We start from the raw sequence: 23,259 nt of genomic DNA, 5'->3' as shown, positions 1-23,259 counted from the left end.
CTGTGGGAGTGAGTCTCAAAGCCTGGGTTCTAGCCCAAACAGGAATGTCTACACTTGCTATTTTCAGCCCCATAGTGTGAGCCCAAGTCAATCAACCCAGACTCTGAGATTCACTGCTGTGGGTTTTTTTTCTGCAGTGTAGACATACCTGGTGTATGTGGTGATCTCCTCTGTGCATAATCTACAGAGGATATGGTCTGTTAGAACCTTCTGCTAGTGAGCTTGGCTCTTTATCTCAAGCTGTAGAGACGTCTGCTTTTTATTTCGGGAGATCCTTGATTCAGTCTCTGATATTGACCAAGAAGGCAGCTGTCATATTTGCTAAGAGGGAATTAAAGAGGTCAGGAGCTATAGGAGGAAATAGCTGGGGACACAAAGGAGACAAACTGAGGAAGGGACAGTGGCAGAATGGGAGATTCTAGGTGGCAGGAGCCCGTGATCCTCTTGGAGGGGTTTGCAGATCACTCTCTTTTTCAATTTGTGTCAGTCCTTCCAAACTTTGGTAAGTCGTATTCACTGAAATGTGAGACAGTGAGGCTGTTACGAGTGTATGTACTTTAGCGTGCCAGTATTTTACTAATAGCTGATATATATCAATATTGTCACTAGCGCATGTGAAGATGGGAACTGAACTTATTTGGACTGACAAAAATGAGGCCTGATGGTAAAAAGTTTGAGAGCCACTGATGCATTCTACTTGTTGGACTCTTGATTGGTTTTATTCACTCATATTTTATTGCTCAGTTACTATGATGATTGCTCCAGATAGATAATGCTGACTGTCCTTTTCTTTTGCTTGCACCAACCTCTTAATCGAGATAGGGTGCCCATGAGTGTGTCTTACCAAAGAGGATTCTGCTCTGATAATTGGAATCTGAAGCAGCAAAATTGTTTTGTGTCCTTCAGAATCTTTTTTTCAATTGCTAAATTTAGTTCAACAGAAACTCAAGTGTCTTGGTTTGAGTCCAGCAGTTTCACAATCACCCTCTCCAAGCAGATGCAATTTTCAAGTAACATTTTAAAAAAGAGTTTACCCAAGTCTGATATTACAGAAGATTATTTTCTCACCTACCGGGCCGAAATTAGTTGTACACAGATTCTAATGACTTAATCCATATAATTTTTATGTTGTGCAACCTTAATCGCTGCCTGGCTTTAGCAGAGAAGATTTCTATATATTTCTAATATAGTTTAATTTAGATGCCATCAAATGTTTTCTTGTCCCAACACATTCAGACACAACGTGCTGCATTTTCAACTGATATATCTATTATGAGACAGCTACCCAAGGCCATCTTGGGACAGTGCTCTGCATTTAAGCAAGATCAGTCAATCATAAAAGCGCACACTCTGCTGCTCATTTACAAGACAGAACTATCCTCAGCATTTTGATCAGCTGTTAAGAGCAGTAATTACCCAACAATAACCAAAGTAATTAAAGTAATTAAAATATGAAATACCTTTTGCTTCCAGGTATAGCTATGATGGACTGCTTTAATTATAGCACTGATATTGTTTTGATCTTATGGTATATATCAGGCTACGGTATGTGAATTTGTTATTTTAAATGCAGGGCACTGTATATGCATTCTTGAATTAACATCCTTAATGAAAAATAAGTAATAATATTACAGGGAAATTAGTGAACTTTTTATGTAAATGATATGCATAAGCCTTTCTCATTAACAATTTATTTTCTCAGTTGCAAGGCGAACTTTATTATATGTTAATTCCTTACTGAGTAATATCCTATCCTATTTTAGATAATGTCTGATCAAATGATAATATATCTAGGTTGTTTCATTTCCAATTCAATGAGCAAGCAAAGAACAGCATTTTTCTATGGGCCTTAATGACCTTAAAGCCCTTGATAACTTTGATATTACCATAACGAAAGAAAATATCAAGGCCACTTGAATTTTGACTGAGTGGATGTTATATTTGGTAGTATGCCAGTGCATCACTGTCAATCAAGGCACTCGCAGAACTGCTGACAGGACAGTAAGGAATTTCTGATTCTTTTACTGTCCGCCAAATCAAAGTAAAATTTGGAAATTGTCTGTAGACGATAACTTAACACTGATGGGAATATTATCATTGATCTGAGTCTTAAGGATAAAATTAAATCTAGTGATTTCCCCCCGTTTTTAAAAGGTTCACCTGAACAGCAGAAATGACTAAGATAAATGATAGTTTATTCAAACACTTCTTATACTTGAAAATATGGTAAAAACTTCTATTTTAAAATCTTAAATGTTCCAAATTTATCTTCTATGCCAGCATTACTATGGTGTAATATCATAATTAAAGAAGTTCCATAGTAGTACACATGGGAGCAATCAGAGTCAAGAAATAATGATGCAAAGTACAATTTTCTTATCAGGAGGTGCAATATAGCTTACATATATGAACCTAATGAATGATGTTTTCTGGCCATCATTCTGGAATGGCTTCAAGTTAGACTATATTATACAGCGTCTGCACAATCCAGGGGCAAAATTCTGACATTTTCTCAAAGAAAGCATGGGACAGGGGACTGGAGCTATTTCCTGAGCATTTTGCCAGCACAGATCAGACACAGGCAGGAGGACTAGGGAGAGGATGCTTATTGCTGTTTCAGAAATTGAGAACATTCCCTCCCACAGGACCATCTGCTTGACCCCACCAGGTGCATAGATGTATCAGGGCCCTGGCTATCCATGACCCTTTGATATTCTAGATGTCTCTACTCTGTCCCTAATGCTAAGGAAATGCTAGCTGCAGCATTCTTTCCTGGTCTTGTGTGATACAAGATGGGAAGCTAAAGCAGAGATGATCTTGGTGCCTTTCATACTCCATATGGCAGCAAGAAACTTCAGGATAACAAAAGCATGTCAGCAAAATGAATCTCTGAAACATATAGGCAATCAGTAATTATTTACACTAGTGTACTGTTTAGCGGTACTTTTTCAATAGTACTTCCCTAAAATGTAAGAACAAAAGTACTAACAATTACAGTCCCCCTGTTTTAAAGATACTATCTTAAAAATGGGTTCTTTTTATTTGCCTTCTGGTTTTTAAACCTTTGTGGTACACTCAGGTCACATTTTTTTAAGTTTTTCTCTGCAACCACAAGGGCTAAAAATTTACTTTATTTTTTTAACAAAAGCAGAGATTCTCAAGTAAGCACTTGTTTGTCAGAATTGGGTCTTTAAATAACATATCAAATATTGTGAGACTGACAGTAAAATCACAAGAGTTTGCAACCTGGGTACAAATACTTATTGAATGGAGCAGCAATACTGAAGTTCATTTTATCAAAGGATAAGAAAGCTGGGGCTATAAAATCATATTCTCTGGATACCTGAGTCGTGCATTTTTAGTCACTAAGCAATAATTCCTAATATGTTACTGGTTCATGGAAGAATCTGCCGGCACATTCAGGGATTAGAAAAATAAGAGCATTATGTATATATGTATATCACTTTTTATTCTGAAAAACCCAAAGCTCTACACCAATGAAATCCATTCACATTTGGTATGGAAAGATGTAAGATTAATTGGTATACAGAGCAGTGCACAAAATTTGGGGGGCAACAGAGACAAAGGGCTTACCCTGATGGAAGTGCCATTGGCTTATCAATGTCTGCGAAGAGCAGTCAAGATCTTTCTTTAAACTCACATCTAAAAGTCCTGCATAAACAGTAAATTGCATGGAACTCAGTTTCTCTCTGTCTCACATTCATATAAATGGCTGAGCTGGCCCTTTGAGAAAGTTTAGGTATTTCAAACCTGAGCCTTAGACCCCCTAAATCATCACCCAAAAAGGCTCTAACTCTCGGAAAAAAAAACCTGAGGACAAGTGTGCCTGCCCTCCACTTCACCATTGCCTCTATCCAAACTGTAACTGTTCTATGGGGAAACAAGAGACCTTAATCTCCATTCAGCAGTACTCTCTAGGCAATGGCCTCCAAAACGGTTTATGATTTTGTAGCGCTCAAATTACAACTTTTGTTTTTTGTAGTTCATAGATTCTAAGGCCAGAAGGAACTCTTGTGATCATCTAGTCTGACCTACAGTATAGCACAGGACATAGAGCTTCTCAAAAATAATTCCTGGAGCAGATGTTTTAGGGTGTCTACACTACCCGCCAGATCAGCGGGCAGCGATCGATCCAGTGGGGGTCGATTTATCGTGTCTAGTCTAGACATGATAAATCAACCCCCAAGCTCTCGCCTGTCAACTCCTGTACTCCACTGCCGCGAGAGGCGCAAGCCGAGTCGACGGGGGAGCGGCAGCGGGTGACCCACCACAGGCAAGACACCGCAGTGAGTAGGTCTAAATATGTCGACTTCAGTACGTTATTCACGTAGCTGAAGTTGCGTAACTTTGATCGACAGCCCCTCCTCCCTCCCCCGCAGTGTAGACCAGGCCTTAGAAAAAACATCCAGTCTTGATTTAAATATTGTCAGTGATAGAGAGTCCACCACAACCCTTGATAAACTGTATCAATGGTTAATTACTCTCACCATTACAAATTTGCACCTTATTTCCCATCTGAATTTATTAAACTTCAACTTCTAGCCATTGGATCATGTTACACCTTTCTTTGCTAGATTGAATAGCCCATTATTACATATATGTTCCCCATTTAGGTACTTATAGATTATAGTGAAGTTACCCGTTCTCTTTGTTAAGCTAAATTGATTGAGTTCCTTGACTATCACTATAAGGCAAGTTTTCTAATCCTTTAATCTTTCTTGTGGCTCTTCTCTGAACCCTCTTACCACTATCTTTTTTGAACGGTGAACCCCAGATCTGGACACAGTATTCCAGGAGTGGTCACACCAGTGCCAAATACAGAGGTAAAACAGCCTCTTTACTCCTACTTGAGATTCCCCTGTTTATGCATCCCAGGATCGCATTTGTTCTTTTGGCCGCAGCCGCATATTGGGAGCTCGTGTTCAGCTGATTATCCACCACAGCCCCAAATCTTTTTCAGAGTTAGTGCTTCCCAGGATACAGTCCCCCATTGTTTAAGTATGGCCTACATTCCTTGTTCCTAGATGTATACATTTATATTTAGCTGTATTAAATTCATGTGGTTTACTTGCACTCAGGCTACCAAGTAATCTAGATCACTCTGAATCAGCGATCTTTTCTCATCATTATTTACTACTTCCCTAATTTTTGGGTCCGCTGCAAACTTTTCCCAAGTCATTGATAAAAATGTTAAAATAGTGTATATTCAAGAAATGATTCCTGCAGGACTTCACTGGAAATAGACTTGCTTGATGACGATTCCCAATTGACAGTTACATTTTGAGACCCATCAATTTGCCAGTTTTTAATCCATTTAATGTGTGCTATGTTAATTTTATATTGTTCTAGTTTTTTAATCAAAATGTTATGCAGTACCAAGTTAAATGCCTTGCAGAAGTCTAAGACTATTATGTTAACGCTGTTACTTTTATCAACCAAACTTGTAATCTCATCAAAAAAAGATATTACGTTGGTTTGACATGATCTATTTTCAAAAAAACCATGTTGGTTTGCATTAATTACATTACCCTCATTTAGTTCTTCATTAATCAAGATCTGTATCAGCCACTCCATGATCTTACCTGGGGACTGATGTCATTACCCAAGTCATCATGTCTACCCTTCTTAAATATTAGCACAACATTCGCTTTCTTCCAGGCTTCTGGAACTTTCCCATTGCTCCAAGGCTTATTACAAATCAGCAATAATGGTCCAATGAAGTCCTCAGCCATCTCTTTTTAAACTCTTGAATGCAAGTGATTTGGACCTGCTGATTTAAAACTACCTAATTTTAGTAGCTTCTGTTTAACGTCCTCTAGAGATACTAGTGGAATGGAAAGAGTGTTATCATCACCATACGATGACACTATATCATCTGTGTTTTCACCAAATATAGAACAGATATATTATTGGATATTTCTGCCTTTTCTGCATTACTATTGATAATTCTACCATGTCCATCTAATAATGACCAATACCACTGTCGATTATTTTTGTTCCTAATATATTTAAAATACTCCCTATTGTCCTTAGCTTTGATGACTATACATTTGTCCTTGTGTCCATTGGCTTTCCTTATCAGTTTTCTACAGTTTCTAACTTCTGATTTATATTCATTTATCAGCTTCCCCTTTCTTCCATTTATTATGTATTTCTGTGTTTTAGTCTTTTTTTTTTTTACAACTGTTTTCACTTCACCTCCATTTTGTAAAACTAGCACAGCCTTATTCCTCAGGTGTGGGATTGTGGCTTTTTAAGCATCTAGTAAGGTGGTCTTAGTGATTCCCAATTATCATTTACATTTTTCTGATGAAATTCTTCCCCCCAGCTGATTTGACTCATATTTTTTCCCCAGCTTTCTGAAAATGGCACATTAAAGCACCAAGTAGATATAGGAGTAGTCTGGACTTCATTCTGCTTGCACATGATAAATGTGATCAAGTCATGATCACTTGTACATAAGCTACCATTAACTAGCTCAGCCAAGGAGCAAATTCAGAAATCACAACATCCACATAGTCGCATAACCTCAACACGAACACCAGCTTTTTACATTACTTGACCTCCCTAACCTGTTTTGAGAACGTTTAGATAGTGTGTTAGTCTCTTGGCTGCCCTTTATTGCCTCCATGTTGATTTACTGCAATCCTCTATTAACTAGACTTTCAGGCAGACTTAATAAACAAAGTCTTCACAAGTAAAATGTAGCAGCCAGTCATAGACTTTCAGGTTAAATTATATTTTTGTTACATCACATATAACTGATGTTCAGGTGTGTATCAGGGTCAATCTTGCAAGGTACTGAGGACTCAACCTAATCCAGCAAGACAATTAAGCACACACTTAACTTTACACGTTTGTAGTCCCATAAAGACACTTTTCTTGACATATACTTTCTTTATGTTTACAGCACTATGTGCAATTTCCAAGTCACTCTACAAATAGAGTAATACAAGCAGAGTATGAAAGTGTTTGATAATACATGACAAAGAAGTAGAAGATACTAGAAAACTTACTGTTTATCTTGGAAGAAATAATTACAATGCATTAGTCTAGTTTAATTACTATGGTAATTTAAGTGACTTGTGTGTTTTCACTGTAATTATAATGTCACTAACGCTGTAAATCCTGCAGAAGAAAAAAAAATAAACAGTGCCTTATTGAAGCAGCTGTTCAAGCTATTATTGTGAAGATAGCATTAGAAAGCAATGTGATTTCATCAGTGTAGCTTTTAAACTAGTACTTTATGATTATTTTTGTATAATGATTCACAGTATGTGTTTGTTCACAATGTTACATAGGATCATAGGAATTGTCCAAGGAGGTCAGACCCGTGACCCATCTACTTTGCTATCAGAACAGAGGCTAATATCTGAAACTTCAGAGGAATACTCAAAATGGACAGTTATGCAATAACCAACCCGTAGGGGAAATTTCTTCCTAACCTTGTCAGCTAGTAATTGGTTTGCCCTAATGCATCTGGGTTTAACACTGCAGCTGCTTGGACTCTGTGATATCTTGTGGCAATGGGCATAGGTTTTTAGTGCATTGAGAGGAAGGAGGCATGATTGGACAGGCTGCCTCTGCTGAGCAAGATGCAGGTACCCTCTTAACAGCCCAGGCTGGGCAAGGTCACCTCAGCCCACCTCTCCCAGCTGGAAAGGAGGCAGGCAAGACTGGAAAAACTGCTTCCAGGGGCTAGCAGCCCTCCTTGCCCATCTGAATGAGGGGAGTTGTCTTTCAGTTTCCATGAGTGATTTTGTCAAAAGCGTATTGAAAATCTAAATATTTTATATTTACCAATTCTCTTTTATCCATTTTAACCCCCCCCCCAAGAATTTTAGTAGAGTAGATTGCAATGGCACAAGACTTTCTTTTACAGAAGTTTAGCCCCTTTTCAGTCTGAGTGGCTAGTCAAATTTCAGGACCCTGGGTATATTCCAGTTGGAAGTGAAAATTGATGGAGGCTGGTATTCTCTTTGATGCAATCTTGTTTATTTTAAAAGTATGTATGAAGCTCTGCTTCTCCAAACACAGGAGGAAAAGAACAGTTTCTTAGCATACAGCCTCAAGACTCTTTAGCCAACAAACCCAAAAGCTATCACTAGCTTTTCCAGGGTCACATTGTGCTCACAGGCTACTTCTTGGCTTTCTTGCATTTTGCCTCTGTCTCTCTGTTCTTGTCTGTTGTCAGTTTCTGTGTTTTCTCTGACCCACCTCCACACCACATCCAGTGGAGCCCCTGCCCGTGGTGCTAGTTTCTAAGGGTACATCTACACTACCCACCGGATCGGTGGGTGGGGATCGATTTATCATGTCTAGTGTAGACACGATAAATCGATCTCCGATCGCTCTGCCATCGACTTCTGTACTCCACCGCATCGAGAGGTGGAAGTGGCGTCAATGGGGGAGGGGCGGCAGTTGACCCCACGTCGTGAGGACACGAGGTAAGTTGACCTAAGATGCATCGACTTCAGCTACGCTATTCTCGTAGCTGAAGTTGTGTATCTTAGGTCGATCCCCCCCTCCAGTGTAGACCAGGCCTAAGTAGATGCTAATAGGCTTTGTTTTAGGTGTAACAGCTTAACTGTCTCTCACAACTGTCTTAAATAAAGGGTCTATGCACAGTGCACACATCAGTTTGAATAAGGTTTTAACTCAATCCTTAACGAGATTTCACCCAGCTCTTGTCCTGATGTCACATTTGTCTGTGTATGTTTTCAAAGTTGTCTTTAATTAATTGTTTCCAGTTTGCCTAATATTAGGTCACTGGTATGTATTTCTGCAGTGACCGTGCATCACCTCATGCATTCAATTTTACAGATATTCAAAAGTTTTTCTTCCCTCCAATTCTCCTGAATTCTAGCTGGTTTTAGTGTGAAATTCCATATTCTAGCATCCTCTCTTTTGGCATTTACATTTCTGACTATACCTCAGCTTTATTTGCACTTGATTTTCAGTTTTTAAATTTGTACAAGTACATCAGTCTGAACCATAGTATATTCCAGGGCAAAGGTGAATCCTTATAACTTCTGAAAACATTATTTTAATCTGTTGTTTATACTTATTAATAATACCAATAACTGCATGGTTTTAATTTAAATATCAAAATATAAGAAAATACTTTTATTTTCAAAGGAAACCTTATGTAAGGTTTTTTTACTAGAACCGTTTTTTCCACGTCTAATTTACTATTCTTTGTATTTTCATTGTTAGTGCTTTACAGAGCACCACTAATGAACGTGGAATTGTTGTCACCCGTTCAACATATCCCTCTAGTGGAAAATGGGCTGGACACTGGCTTGGTGATAACACCGCAGCTTGGGATCAACTTTATAAATCTATAATTGGTATGTGGAAGCAATAGGATTTACAGTCAATTGATCCTATGCAGTAACTTGCTTCTGGACATGTTTGTCTTTTACTTGCTTTTACTAGGCTTAGATCAGAAGAAATTTAATTGTAGGCAATACAGCCTGCTTAGTTTAGCAATCAGCATTCGTGTTTTAATTGCTTGTTTTTTAACCTTCTCTTGATGGCTGCTAAGCAACTCTTTAGAATTGTTGTGCTTACAAAATAGACATTGGGCTTGATTCTGGGGGTTGTTGAATGCTCTCAACTCCTACTGAAGTCAACTTCCCTTTCCCCCCACAAAATGGCCACCCATTACTTTTAGCCTTTCCCTGTTAGCGTTTCTCTCTCTCCCCCTCCCCGCCCAGCTGTCTTTATCTGCTCCTGCAGAGCCAGCTGCCAGCATATCCTGCAAGGGGAAGAAGAACACTGTATTAGAGAAACTACAGAAATCTATTTATTTTCATTCCTTTCTGCTAAGTGAATGCTGCTGCAGGTAGCTATTAGACTATCAAAGAAAATAGCCATCAATAAAGTCACCTTACTTTTCTTGCAGGTATGATGGAATTCAGCCTTTTTGGAATATCCTATGTAAGTTAGTGTTGTTACTATACATTTAAAACATCATTACCGAAGTGCAATAATCTACAGCATTCAAATTTATCCTTTTTTAATCTTTCAGACTGGAGCAGACATTTGTGGCTTCTTCAAAGATGCAGAGTATTACATGTGTGTCCGTTGGATGCAGCTGGGAGCATTTTACCCATTTTCCAGAAATCATAATACCATAGGCACCAAGGTGGGTCATAGATTATTTTTATTATTTACTATACATCAATAATGTGCTTGGGCCCACATAAGATATGAAGAGCCCCACACTTGAAGAGTTCACAGTCTAAAGAAAACAGATACAAAGTAGAGAGGGCACACAGCGAAAAGACTGTTTGTTTTTAAATGATGTTGTCATTATTAACTCACTTATCAGAGGAGAAATAATTCTAGCTAATGCTAGTATTCTGTGCACCGGTGCATTTCATTTTCAAACTGTGTTTTCTGGGAAGTTGAAGCTTGACAAATTCAAACTTGAATGAATGTAATTTACCCATTGGAACAACTTACCAAGTGGTGTGATGGATTCTCTAGCACAGGCAATTTTTAAACCAAGATTGGATTCCCCTCCCTCCCCCGTAAAATATATGCTCTAGTTCAAAGAGGAATTAATACAAGGAAATCCTAATGCCTGAGTTATGTAGGATGTCAGACTACACGATCACAGTAGTCCCTTTTGGCCTTGGAATCTTGATCACAGATTCCATGTTGTTCTCCAGTATGACCCCTTGTCCCACTTTTGGTTCCTGTCAACTCCTGTGACCATTCATTAAGCTGTTTTGGGTGTGGTTTGCATCAAGATTCAACTAGAAAAAATGAAGTCTATTTGAACACAAACCTTTTGGAAATTCATGTTTTGCAGACTGGTTCTGACACAAAATATTTGTGACCTAGCTTTCAACTCATCTTGGAAGATTTTGTGCCTCAGTTAATTTAGTTCTCGTTTTCTCCCTCCCAGTGTTGACCTATCAAAACATAGTGACTCAGGCAACCAGTACATTGGTATTTAATGTTAGCTACACTGAGACATTGCTGTGAGGATACAGAAAGACAGACTCTTAATTACACATAGGGTGAGCAGATAGCAAGTGTGAAAAATCGGGACCGGGTGGGGAGTAATAGTAGTAGGTGCCTATATAAAACAAAGCCCCAAATATTGGGACTGTCCCTATAAAATCAGGACATCTGGTCACCCTACTTTAACACATGAAACTTGTTTCACTATGACTGATACAGAATAATGTAAATGGCACTCTCATGTGTCAGCTGGGGCTACTGTGCTCATAGAATGATTGAACCCCAGGACTGCTATATGGTGTTTACACTGCCACCTTTCATGGGCCATTTGCCAAGAAAAGAGAGCTTTAAACTGTCCTGGGTCCCCTGGGTGGTGCCTAGGCAGTGCTGCACAGTGGATGTGCCCATCCTGGCTCCCTAGTCATGCTCTAATTTACTGCATCTGTGGGAGCCCGGTGTGCATGGCATCACTGCCCCCTCCATGCTCCATGCAGGTTTTACACCATTAAAGGACCTGCATCCTAATTTATGACAATGAAACCAGCATATTCTAGGACTGAAGCAAGCTCAGACATTTTTTTACTTGCATGCCTTTTTAAAAAAAAATCTGCACCTACAATGCTCAAGTAAAGTTTTTGTTTTGTTTTTTTCCTCTCTAGAGTACACTTAATGCAGTAAGAATGACCTTCGTGTTCTCCTCCCCTAATAGTTCACAATTAGAGGACAAATCAGAAAATTGAATAGTTTAATAAGATTGTAGAGAGTGTGTGCAAATTTATTCTACTTTGCATATGCTGCCTCCATCCGCTACTGTTATTAAAGAATAAAAAACAAAATAATTGTCTAACTGTAGACTGTATTAGCTAAGGAATGTATTGTTGAAAGCTGTAAAACAAGATAAGTGGGAAAACAAAAAATAGAAACAGTACTTATGTTCTAGTTAGAGCTTCAGGTCTAGCAGAGTCGAGCTATTTATATGGCATATATCTAATGGATTAAAGTCTCCTTTTTAAAAACAGTGTGCTTTATCTTGCAGCAGCACACCTTTCAATAGGCCTTTTAAAGCCTTTAAAAATGCAGATTCAGGGTTATCATGTTGCTTCCATTCTTACCCAATTTGCCAAGGTATTGTTCAGTACATTTAATAAAGATTGAAAGTGCTCCCTGACATCACTCATTAGTGCTCTTTTTACTTTTTGAAAGTCCTGAGTGCTGCCCTGCAGGAAAGAAGGATAATAAATTATGTACAACACAATGTGTCATACATTCAGTGGAGTTTGTATTAAACTCCCCCCCACCCCTCCCATGCGCCCACTAGGTTTTTCAAGCCTTCCTTCTAAGCCCACAGTGACATCTACTGTTATTTAATACCACTTTGTCCTTAGGAGTGAAAAGCACTGCAGTTTAGGGAGAAAAAAGAGTTTACATTACATAGTCACAGAAAGATCTTGTCAGCTAGGAATAAAATATATGGAGATACACCTATCTCATAGAACTGGAAGGGACCCCAAAAGGACATCGAATCCAGCCCCCTGCCTTCACTAGCAGGATCAAGTACTGATTTTGCACCAGATCCCTAAGTGGCCCCCTCAAGGATTGAACTCACAACCCTGGGTTTAGCAGGCCAATGGAATTTAAAGTAAAAGTATAATATAAAAAAATAGGAAACATGCATATTAGTCCATATATAAATATTACCAATTATCTCAACTATTTTATTACTTCAAATAAAAAAAAATGGTAGGCTTAAGTCAGGGAAATATCTGCAAAAGGTAAGGCTGTTGAAAAATCATTTAATATTACTCTTTGGCAGAGAACTTTTCAACCAAATTTCAAGTTGGTGGCCAGTTAATAATAATTAATTTACAGCTCCCTCCAAAAAGAGTGTTGTCAATGGAAATATTCACAGAATCAAAAATATAGCAATTCTCTCAGGTTCTAAAACAATAAAATACTACCAATATCATTGTAAGTGGCTGTGAAAAGATGCTTTTATTAATAATTGTGGTTTTGATGCAAAAGCTGGATATGAATCAATATAGATATAACCAGAGGTTATAATAATTGTAATTTAAATGTAATAAATTCAATAAAGAATCAAAAAGAACAGGAGTACTTGTGGCACCTTAGAGACTAACAAACCTATTAGAGCATATGCATCCGATGAAGTGGGTTGTAGCCCACGAAAGTTTATGCTCTAATAAATTTGTTAGTCTCTAAGGTGCCACAAGTACTCCTGTTCTTTTTGAGGATACAGACTAACACGGCTGCTACCTTGAAATAAAGAATCAGTTCCTCTCACTCCCTTGTGAAGGTCACTGCAATCACTTCCATCATCTAGGGCCAAACTTTCCAACTGGCAGCTGAAAAGTGTATGCCCCCCAAATGCATATACATGTGTAAAAAGGAACTTGCATGTGCAAATCAGGTAGTCAAGAATGCGTTATTTAGGATTTTCAGGAAATGCTAACGTACCTTAGAGGATCAGGTCCATAATGTGCTTATAAAATTAAATAAATTAATAATTACAATCAAGGAAGAAAGGTGAAAAGGGGTATGAGAGAGATTCTGCAATTGGAGTAACAGTTTCTTTCGATTTTTAGAGGCAAGATCCTGTTTCCTTTGATGAACAATTTGAAAATATTTCCAGAGATGTACTCAATACAAGATACACACTGTTACCTTATCTCTACACTTTAATGTATGAAGCTCACGTTCATGGTAGCACTGTAGTGCGTCCTGTCCTCCATGAGTAAGTGTGAAATGTTTCATCAGTTTGACAATAATTTGTTTTTTAACTTAAACTCATGAGTTTTCCTGAAATTAGCTCAAACTGTACTCTTCAGCTTTTTTTTTTTATAAGAATGTTTATTCTAGTATATAGGGATATTTGGTTCCCAATTTTATTTTCTAGAGGGCAACCTGGTGTCATGTAACCCCACATCTACAGGGGTAGCTTGAAGGTACTAAGTTCCCTCTCAGTTCCTATTGAAGGTGTCAGCAACTCATAGGATTGGGTCCATTTCTTGTTTTCACAACCCTCCCTGGACTCTAGTGTATCTCATTGACCGTTATCTATTCCTCTTCCTACTCCTTGTCATCTATAGTGATTTTCCTCCCTCTCTCTCTCTTCATACCATCTCACAACTAGGTGCTACTATAATTCTGCTACTGATGGAGTCCTCGTCTACATATCTCCTACTACTTTTAATAGTTTTCCCGTTCTTTTCCTTCTCATGGACTCTGTCTTAATTCAAATCCTAGCTCCGTGAGGCAGGCAAGAACCCATTATTTGGCTCTATGCAAAACTCTACATTTATGTCTCTGTGTAATATGTGTCCCAGTTTTAGGGGTCAGTCTTTACCGAGTAGATGGGAGTTCTGTCTGCTTTAGAGGGTGGACACATGTAGTCCAAAATGTCTCAAAATGGTTAGTGATTTTGGATACCTCCGTTTTGTATTTTTCTTGTTGCATTTGTTCTGAAAACACAATAGAGAAAAGTTAAAAACAAAATAAAGATCACATTTTATATTGTAAATTATCAATGGTTTATAAAGGGTTAATAGATGTTATGATATGATACAGATATGAGTTCTATATCTTATCATTTGTTATATGCACATCAATAGAAGGTATTAATGATGATTATAAACAACCTATTGACCTGTTGGACTCTGTATATATCTATAACAATTTATTTACCATTTATCAATCATTCTTTTACCCTTTATTAACCATAATCCGTATGAATTGTGTGACCAAAAAACCTTTACATTGAAGTAAATGGTGATTGACTTAACTATTCAGCTCCAGGATCTCCTTCCTGAGGCACTGTATCTTCTGGATATTGCACTGGGGATGGTGGTGCTCTGCTCTAAAACGTGCAATCCAGCTCAAAATACCGCAAAATATTTTTTCTGGATTCATAAACGTAGCAATTATGGACAGAGAGACATGAATTATGTAATTATTGCAGTGTAATTATGTTTAAAGTATAGGACTTCCCTTGAGTTTTCAGATGTGAGTACATTTTGATTTTTGGAGGGTGGGGAAAAATAAGGAGATTGATCATTTTGTAGCTTTCAGCCTTAACTGACAGTAATATACTCTCTCCTTAATATTGGATTTTCAGCATCTATCAGAATAGATTAGTGAAGTTATCCATTCTCTTGCTTCAGCTTAATTTCTGTCAAACACTTTATTATAGTTCTGTGGAATAATCACAATGAGAAAATTGAGTCACTGTTTCTCCTGTTACCAACCTTCCAATCCCAGCATTAAAAATAAATACATTATAGGAATAATTTCCAAGTTTAGTAATAGATTTAGCTGGGTTGCTTCAGCATTTGTAGATACTTGGTTCTTACTGTTTCTTTGACCTCAAGATAAATGAATGTTTTCATTGGTGTCCTTTAGAGATGGTAAACTAGACTGAATACAATAAGAACTGACCTAAATCTTATTGTCAAAATCAGACTGCATCCTGACTTTGTAAAGGTTTAAAAATATTAGGGCTAGACTAACTCACTTGAGTAACTCGGGGCAAATTATGTAAGCAGCTATCCAACAACGTGAGGAAGAGATTCTCAGTCTGGCCCTTAGATAATATTACTATTATTGTGTTAATGAATAAGGACCTAAAAATGAAAGTGACTAGAAACAGACCTTTTTAGTTTCATGATCTAAACTACAACATATATGAATAGTGATACCTTACACTTCTATAATGTCTTTCATCTGAGAATCTCTGTAAGCCCTTGGCATACATGAATTGATTACATGAATGAGGAAAAGTAAAATAGATGTTTAAAATTGGTCTAGTTTTAATAATCTGAGTTATTAAAAGAAGAAGCATAAATAAGGTTGGGATGTGTGTGGTGGGGAAAGATGAAATTTTTAATCACCCAGTGTGCTTTAAGAAGGAAACTCTTTTGAAAAGATTGCTATCATATATGTCCTGCTTTGAGCAGGGGGTTGGACTAGATGACCTCCTGAGGTCCCTTCCAACCCTGATAGTCTATGATTCTATGATTCTATGTGGTAATGATTTTACTGCTTTAAGGTTTGTGGAAGACAAAGAAACATGGGATGTATACAAACAATTTCTGTGGGGACCTGCACTGCTCATTAGCCCTGTACTGGAGGTAAGAATTTAGATATTTAATTATATATAAGAGTACGTTTAGATATACTTTTTTTATTTTTTTTATTTTTATTTTTATTTTGCTTTAAAGAAGATAACATGTATGTGTTTCAATTCCAGAATGCTACATCCGTGTTGGCTTATATACCCAATGCACGCTGGTATGATTATTACACAGTAAGTAACATAAATGTTTTCTATTGACCATCTAACTAATAGTAAAAACTATTAGCAGAATAATCTGCCAAAGGTGGTGGTGGAATTCCTCACTTTATGTGTTTAAATACAACTTTACACTATACTTTGTTCATATTTTTCATGCAAACTACATCCCCAAGTGTTTTTTATAGACTTAAGTAATACAAGAAGGTGATAGAATTAAATGGAAGAAAAACCTCTAGTCAATGACAAAGAGAGGTGTACGAAGGCTGTGAAAGTTGGCAAGAGATATAGACCTTAACAGCAGCAGCACAATTATAGTAGCACATAGTTGTGAGATGGTGTGGAATGATAGAGGGGAGGCCACTGATAGTTGAAGAGGAGTAGGAAGGGGAATAGATATTGAGAAGGTGGTTGAGATAGGATGTGGAGGCTTTTAAAACCAAGGTTTTGTTGGGAAATGACATCATTTTGGAAATGAAGCTCTAGACCTTGGATCCAATCCAGTGAGCCACCGAGCATCAGTAGGAATTGAGGGTACTTATCACTGCCAAGCTGCCCCTGAAGATGTCAAGATAGGGATGGGGATTACAAGCCACCAGGTTCCCCCATAGAGAGATAAAGGCACTTGTGTGCAGAGTTAGGAAAGCTCTGGTCTGACCTGAATTTTCTCTCAGATTCTTCCAAACTATTCGCCCGGGTTTGCAAACCTGGCCAATAAGTTCACACTAATATGATGTGTTAGCTTAGTGTAACTTTAACTTTGTTACAAAATTTTCACCTAGCACCTACTTATGAGTGAGCTAAAAGGTCAGGTGTTTGAAAGTCACAAACATGTTACATTCTCAAACGTCTTTAGCCCCAAAACACTTCGGTTGATTTTTAATCCCTGAAATATTCTATCTGAGGTCTTTGGCAAGAGAGCAGAAGTGGGGCAGCGTTAGCTGCATCTGCCTTCTGCAAAGGCAGGGGAAAGCCTGGGAAGAAAGAAGCTGAAGAGAGAAGTAGGCAGCAAAAAAGGCACCAAAATTATAATTACTTTGTGCTTTAGCTCCTTGATCTGTGCTCCACTTTGTTGCACCCAAAGTCTACAATTTTCAAAATTTTATTCCATATTTTGAACGTGAAAACGACAGCCCTGTTTACACATTTAAATCAATATTTCTGTGGCAAAAAGGCATTAACATATTTAGGATCTCCTTCCTTGTTTATTTACATTAGTATGAATTAGAAGTAACTCTGTTGAAATCAATTATTTTTATTTATAGGAGGAACAGATTGCATTCAAGGGACAGTTCCACAACCTATCAGCTCCTCTTGAACATATCAACCTTCATATCCGCGGAGGTTACATCATCCCATGGCAGGACCCTGCTAATAATACCTTTTACAGGTACTATGAAATTAACAGGAAAAGTTAAAACTGGTTTCTTTTATTTTTAATGGGAACTCTTTGAAAGCTGCTTAGTGGTTTGGAATATTAAAGACCCAGTTAAAATGGCCTAAAGGACAGATTGCAGGTGAGGTATGAGATGAATTCGATTGATCATATGGTTGATGAAAATGAGAGAAACAGAGGGAGAGAGACAATCTAGTCTAAGAATGTTCCTATATAGCTTAAATAGTTACGACTCTGAGGAAATAGACAAATAGTAATGTGTTTTCTGACCATTTTTTTTTTTGTAGCCGACAAAACTCAATGGGACTTACTGTTGCTTTAGATGATAATGGGTCCGCTCAAGGTCAGCTTTACTGGGATGATGGGAACAGCATTGGTAAGTTTTAATAGTAAATTGAAGTGAGAAGATTTACTTACATCAAGAGTAAAGTTTCCTAAGTTGCATAATTTTTTTCTCCTTCTTGGTGCTGCTGATTTCTACAGTTTTTAGTTTTGAATGTATAAAATGTCATTTTTATAAAGTATTTGATGTGCAAACACTTGTAGAGACATGTATTTCAGCATATACAACAAAGTTGCAAACACTTACATGTGTGCATAGTACTGTTGTATTCAATGGGACTATACATGTGAATATATGTATCTATGCTTGTGTTTGCAGGATCTTAGTCATAAATAAATTCTAAGATCCTGATAGTGCTGTCCTATTTACCATGTATGTGTGAATAGCTGAACCTACTCAGAGCCCCCACTGAAGTCAGGGAATTCCATATGAGCACAGGATCCCTCCCATATGTATGCTATAAATTTCAGGATCAGGGCCCAGAGCTGGAAAGCTCTCAAGAACAGTGCTTGAAAAACAAAAAGTCAAGTTAAACCCATAGTACAGTACAATAATACTGATTTGTCTCACTGAAGTTCTATAACATTATTGCTTTCAGAATTCAGATTTTTCACACCATAACTTATATCATTAAGTCTAGTATGTGTAATAAGAGAGATCATGCTTTATCCTCATAATTTTGCAAAATCTATGGTAAATATAACCATGTGAGTTAAGAATGAAGTGAGAAGTCTGAATTGATTTTTCTAGCATTAGTAAATTTAAAAATATATCCATCATATCAAGTGCGTATCACACACTATCCACAATAGGTCTCCTCTGAGCTTTCAATAGCTCCTTTGGCATCCTTAACAATCTCAGTAGAAGTGCACGGGGTGCTGTCAGCGTGCTGTGAGGTGCATTGAAGTATGCCAAGCTTTGAGTGATTTGGGTTTGGAACTATTTACTATGTTCATAGAGTTTAATCATAGCTTAATTAAATTAAACTAGCTTGCAAGGCAAGGTGCACTTCAACCATGTCTCAGTGATCTATTTTTCAGAAATCAGGAAACTGTGCTGGCTCTGGTTATCAGCATTACCGCGTGGTAGTGTAGATCCCCAATCTGAGGCTTACAGAGAAAATAGACACTGATGTTTTCAAAAGAGACATTCCTATCCATCACAGGAATGTGTAAATGGATAGTGAATAAAGTAGGAGGCGGGGAATTGCTGGCGTGCCTTGTGGGAGGTTCACAAACCCTTAAATCTCTGTTTGACGGGTTAGGAGCAGTCCTCCCATGACATTTGGGAGATGACTGAGAAACAGGAGCCTATGTACTGATTCTCAGAGAGTTGTTAGCTTTACCTTTGATTTGAGGTCTCCATCTCCACAGCGTGAGACTTACCAAGGAGAACATTAAAGCTGATATGCAATAGTCTTTTACAAAATACAGGGAGAAATAAAAAGCTCAGACTGAAGTCCAGTCAAATATGAATTCCCTGACCCTGTATGTACTAAACTTCTTTCCCTCTGTCAAATGGGGTGGATAGAAATTTGGAGCTTTCAATACATAACTTTGCCCCACTCAAACATGGAATAAATAGTCTTCCTCGCAACTTTTTATTCTTCTTATTGCCGGCCCTCAAATGGATTCTTCCTTTCAGTGCCCATCCTTTAGACAGACCCTTCCCCTGGCCCCTGATAGCCTTATCCCTAGCACTTGCTTTGTTTCTCATTGAGTCACAGCTTTGTGTGATCCCCTCCAATTACCAGGCCCAGATCCAAAGAATCCAAGAATCCTCTTCAGGCCTTAATCCAGGAAAGTACCAGAAGCATGTACGTCACTTTAACTACATGAGTAGTCCCATTGAAGTCAGTGGACCTACCCAGGTACTTAATCTAGCCTCAGTCTGCCCTCGCCTTTACGGCTAATAATTAAGGGTAAGATTTTGTCACAGACATTTTTAGTAAAAGTTACGGACAGGTCACGGGCAAAACAGAAAAATTCACAGAAGCTGGGACCTGTCCCTAACTTTTACTAAAATATCCCTGAAAAAATGGGGATCTGCAGATCCTCACAGTACTTCAAGTGGAACAGCTACAGGGACTAGGAGCTGCCTCTAGCAGCTGGGGACTGCAGGGTACCCCTGCTGCCTGCAGCTCTAGGCATCCCCTCCGGGGGCTGGGAGCTCGGGGTTCCCCGCCACCCAGGGTGGTCAGGCGCTTGGGTTGCTCTGCAGCAGCCCGGAGCTACCCGCCACCCTGTGCAGCCACAGCAGCCGGGAGCTTGGGGGTTCTCTGCTGCCACCCGCCAGGAGCTGAGGTGGGGATTTCCCACTGCCCTAGCGGCAAGAAGCTGGGGGGTTCCCCTGCCACCCGTGGCGGCAGGGGTATTCCACAGCTTCCTGCCCCAGTGGGTGGCGGGGGACCCTACAGCTCCCGACCACTGCAAGCCGAAGTCAAGGATTCCATGACTTTCACGACCTCCGCGACAAAATCACAGTCTTACTAATAATGATGAACCCATATGTAACCTGGGACAGGCTAAAACAAACAAATTGAATTTCATTTGACACAGCTGATATTTAAAAATAGTCAGACCAGGTTTTTTTCAACTTTTGTACCACTTTTTTTTTTGTTGATAAGATTCTGAATGTTGACTTTACAAACAGAAAACGTTTAGAGCTTTTTCTCTCACTTATACAACATATGTTTCTATTGGGGGTTCTAAGTGTGTTTATTATGGAAACAGTGGCATGTTTTACACAATAACACAAGTATTGTATTTAGAATAATTTTTTAAATGGTCATGAATATTCATCAAAATAAAATTATAGTGGGATACATTTTAATCTACTGCTTTCTCGTTACAGATGCATATGAACAGGGTGCTTATCTGTTAGAAACATTTAATGCAAGTCAGGTGGGTATCAGGTGACATCTGGTTCTTCTGTTATGTTTAGGGGTTATTAACACTTCCTTATTGATTTTCTCCACACTGTTCATGATTTTGTAGACCTCTGTCATATTCCCCTCCTTCCCCACCACCACACACCTTTAGTCATCTCTTTTTCAAGTTGAACAGCCCCGATCTTTTGAATCTCTCCTCTTATGCAAGCTGTTCCACACCCTTAATCATTTTGTTGCCCATCTCTGTACCTTTTCCAATTCTAATACATCTTTTTTGAGTCTGGGCAACCAGATCACCATGCAGTGTTCAAGGTGTGGGTATTCCTATGGATTTACACAGTGGTATGATATTTACTGTTTTGTTATCTATCCGTTTCCTAATTGTTCCTAACATTAGGATTGGTGTTCATTAGTTAGTGTTCAGCAAACTCAAATGTAAACATGATGTAATTTCCTTAACTCTGGGTGTTATAACAGAGATCTTTATATCTTCTACCTCAGTGGGTCTCAAACTAGGGCCACCGCTTGTTCAGGGAAAGCTCCTGGCAGGCTGGGCCAGTTCTTTACCTGCCACACCTGCAGGTTCGGCTGATCACGGCTCCCACTGGCTGCGGTTCGCTGCTCCAGGCCAATGGGGGCTGCAGAAAGGGTGGCCAGCATGTCCCTCGGCCTGCGCATCTTCCTGCAGCCCCCATTGGTCTGGAGCAGTGAACCGCGGTCAGTGGGAGCCGCGATCAGCCAAATCTGCAGACGCGGCAGGTAAACAAACTGGCCAGGCCTGCCAGGGGCTTTCACTGCATAAGCGGCTGCCCTAATTTGAGAACCACTGTTCTACCTTATATTTAATGGTGGGCTCAAACCAGAACTGCAGATGTGATTACACGCAGACTTTCAAAGAGAAAGATTGGTTTACAATCCAAACACAGATCATGGGTCCTAATTTCACAGCTGGTCTCACTCTACAGTGAGCTATATCAAAATCCCAGTTCTGAACACTTGTAGTTTCCAGAAGTGGTTGTGTAGAAATGGGAGTGAGATAAGCTGTTGTATTGAGATTGTCTGTAATTGCATTTAACATGCTATATTTTATTTGAATAAATTGTAATAAATACATATTTTAGAAGTACACCTGTACCCCGATATAACGCGACCTGATGTAACACAAATTCGGATATAACGTGGTAAAGCAGTGCTCCGGGGGGAGGGGGGGGGGGCGAGGCTGCGCACTCCGCGGATCAAAGCAAGTTCGATATAACGCGGTTTCACCGATTTTTTTTTGGCTGCTGAGGACAGTGTTATATCGAGGTAGAGGTGTATTGTGAAGATATTTTAAATACTCTGTTTGATAGTGAAACTATATTTCATAAAATGTATTTGTAAAACTTAAACATTTACATATGCAGAAATCAAAGTAACATGAGGCTAATAGTATCATTTTGTCAGCTGCACTTTCGCTGTCATTTTACCAATCTATTTAAATGAGTACATTATAGCTCGTCATCTCATGCATATTTTTAAAAGCAACATGCCATTAAACACACACATGTCTATAAATTCCCTGTGGTATAGAGAAAAGCAACATGTATTATAAAGGAACTCATCCAACTTGAAATATAGTCACATTTTAAAAAAAAAAGTTCAGGTGGTTTCAGGTACCCCTATATTCATATGCCAGTTTTTATTGGGAGGGGGTCTGAACCATGTATCTACACATCCCCTCCCCACCACATATGGGTTGAATTGTGCCTCAGATGATGCTAGAAAGGAGTCATCTCTGTACTCTGGAAGTGCAGGGTTAGCAATTTTGTCTGGTCCTTCAGGTTCATGGTGAGGGAAGATTCCGTAAGTCGTTTCCTTCCCTCCCCTCTTCCCCCCCCCCCAGCTCGGCGAGAGGAGTATGCGGCATCGACGGGGGAGCCTGCCTGCCGTGTCTGGACCCACGGTAAATTCGAACTAAAGTACTTTGAATTCAGCTACGTTATTAATGTAGCTGAATTTGCGTACCTTAGTTCGAAGTGGGGGGTTAGTGTGGACCAGGCCTAAGACACTATGACATCTAAACATCAATTTGATGGCAAGTTGGGATAATATGAATCTAATATATTTTGTTGTCTTTTCAGCATGTTTTAGATATTAAGGTTGTGCACAATGGATACACTGACCCAAATAATTTAAAATTTGATGAAATTAAAATCTTGGGAGTTGCCGAAACACCTTTAGGTGTTACAGTAAAACAAAATGGTGTGACAGTTCCATCTCTCCATAATATCAACTATACTTCTACAAAAAAGGTAAGCAGCTAATTCAAGGGTATTAAGCCATCTGCT

At 38.7% G+C, this 23,259-nt stretch overlaps 1 protein-coding gene across 2 annotated transcripts in view; it reads left to right on the top strand.

Annotated features, from left to right (window-relative positions):
• SI (sucrase-isomaltase) overlaps positions 1–23,259 on the top strand; it is a 155,808-nt gene that overhangs the window by 95,888 nt on the left and 36,661 nt on the right. For both annotated transcript variants that reach the window (XM_054040390.1, XM_054040389.1), the window contains exons 38-47: positions 9,238–9,371; positions 9,929–9,963; positions 10,055–10,171; positions 13,602–13,750; positions 16,061–16,142; positions 16,262–16,318; positions 17,569–17,693; positions 17,987–18,075; positions 20,896–20,945; positions 23,053–23,223. In XM_054040390.1, coding sequence (XP_053896365.1) covers positions 9,238–9,371; positions 9,929–9,963; positions 10,055–10,171; positions 13,602–13,750; positions 16,061–16,142; positions 16,262–16,318; positions 17,569–17,693; positions 17,987–18,075; positions 20,896–20,945; positions 23,053–23,223 — 1,009 coding nt within the window. The remainder of the gene's footprint in view (positions 1–9,237; positions 9,372–9,928; positions 9,964–10,054; positions 10,172–13,601; positions 13,751–16,060; positions 16,143–16,261; positions 16,319–17,568; positions 17,694–17,986; positions 18,076–20,895; positions 20,946–23,052; positions 23,224–23,259) is intronic.

This window comes from Malaclemys terrapin, chromosome 9 (genome assembly GCF_027887155.1).
Source record: "Malaclemys terrapin pileata isolate rMalTer1 chromosome 9, rMalTer1.hap1, whole genome shotgun sequence".
In the NCBI taxonomy this organism is placed as follows: domain Eukaryota; kingdom Metazoa; phylum Chordata; order Testudines; family Emydidae; genus Malaclemys; species Malaclemys terrapin.
The sequence above is the reverse complement of the archived record's forward strand: the minus strand, read 5'-3'. Positions and strand labels throughout refer to the sequence as shown.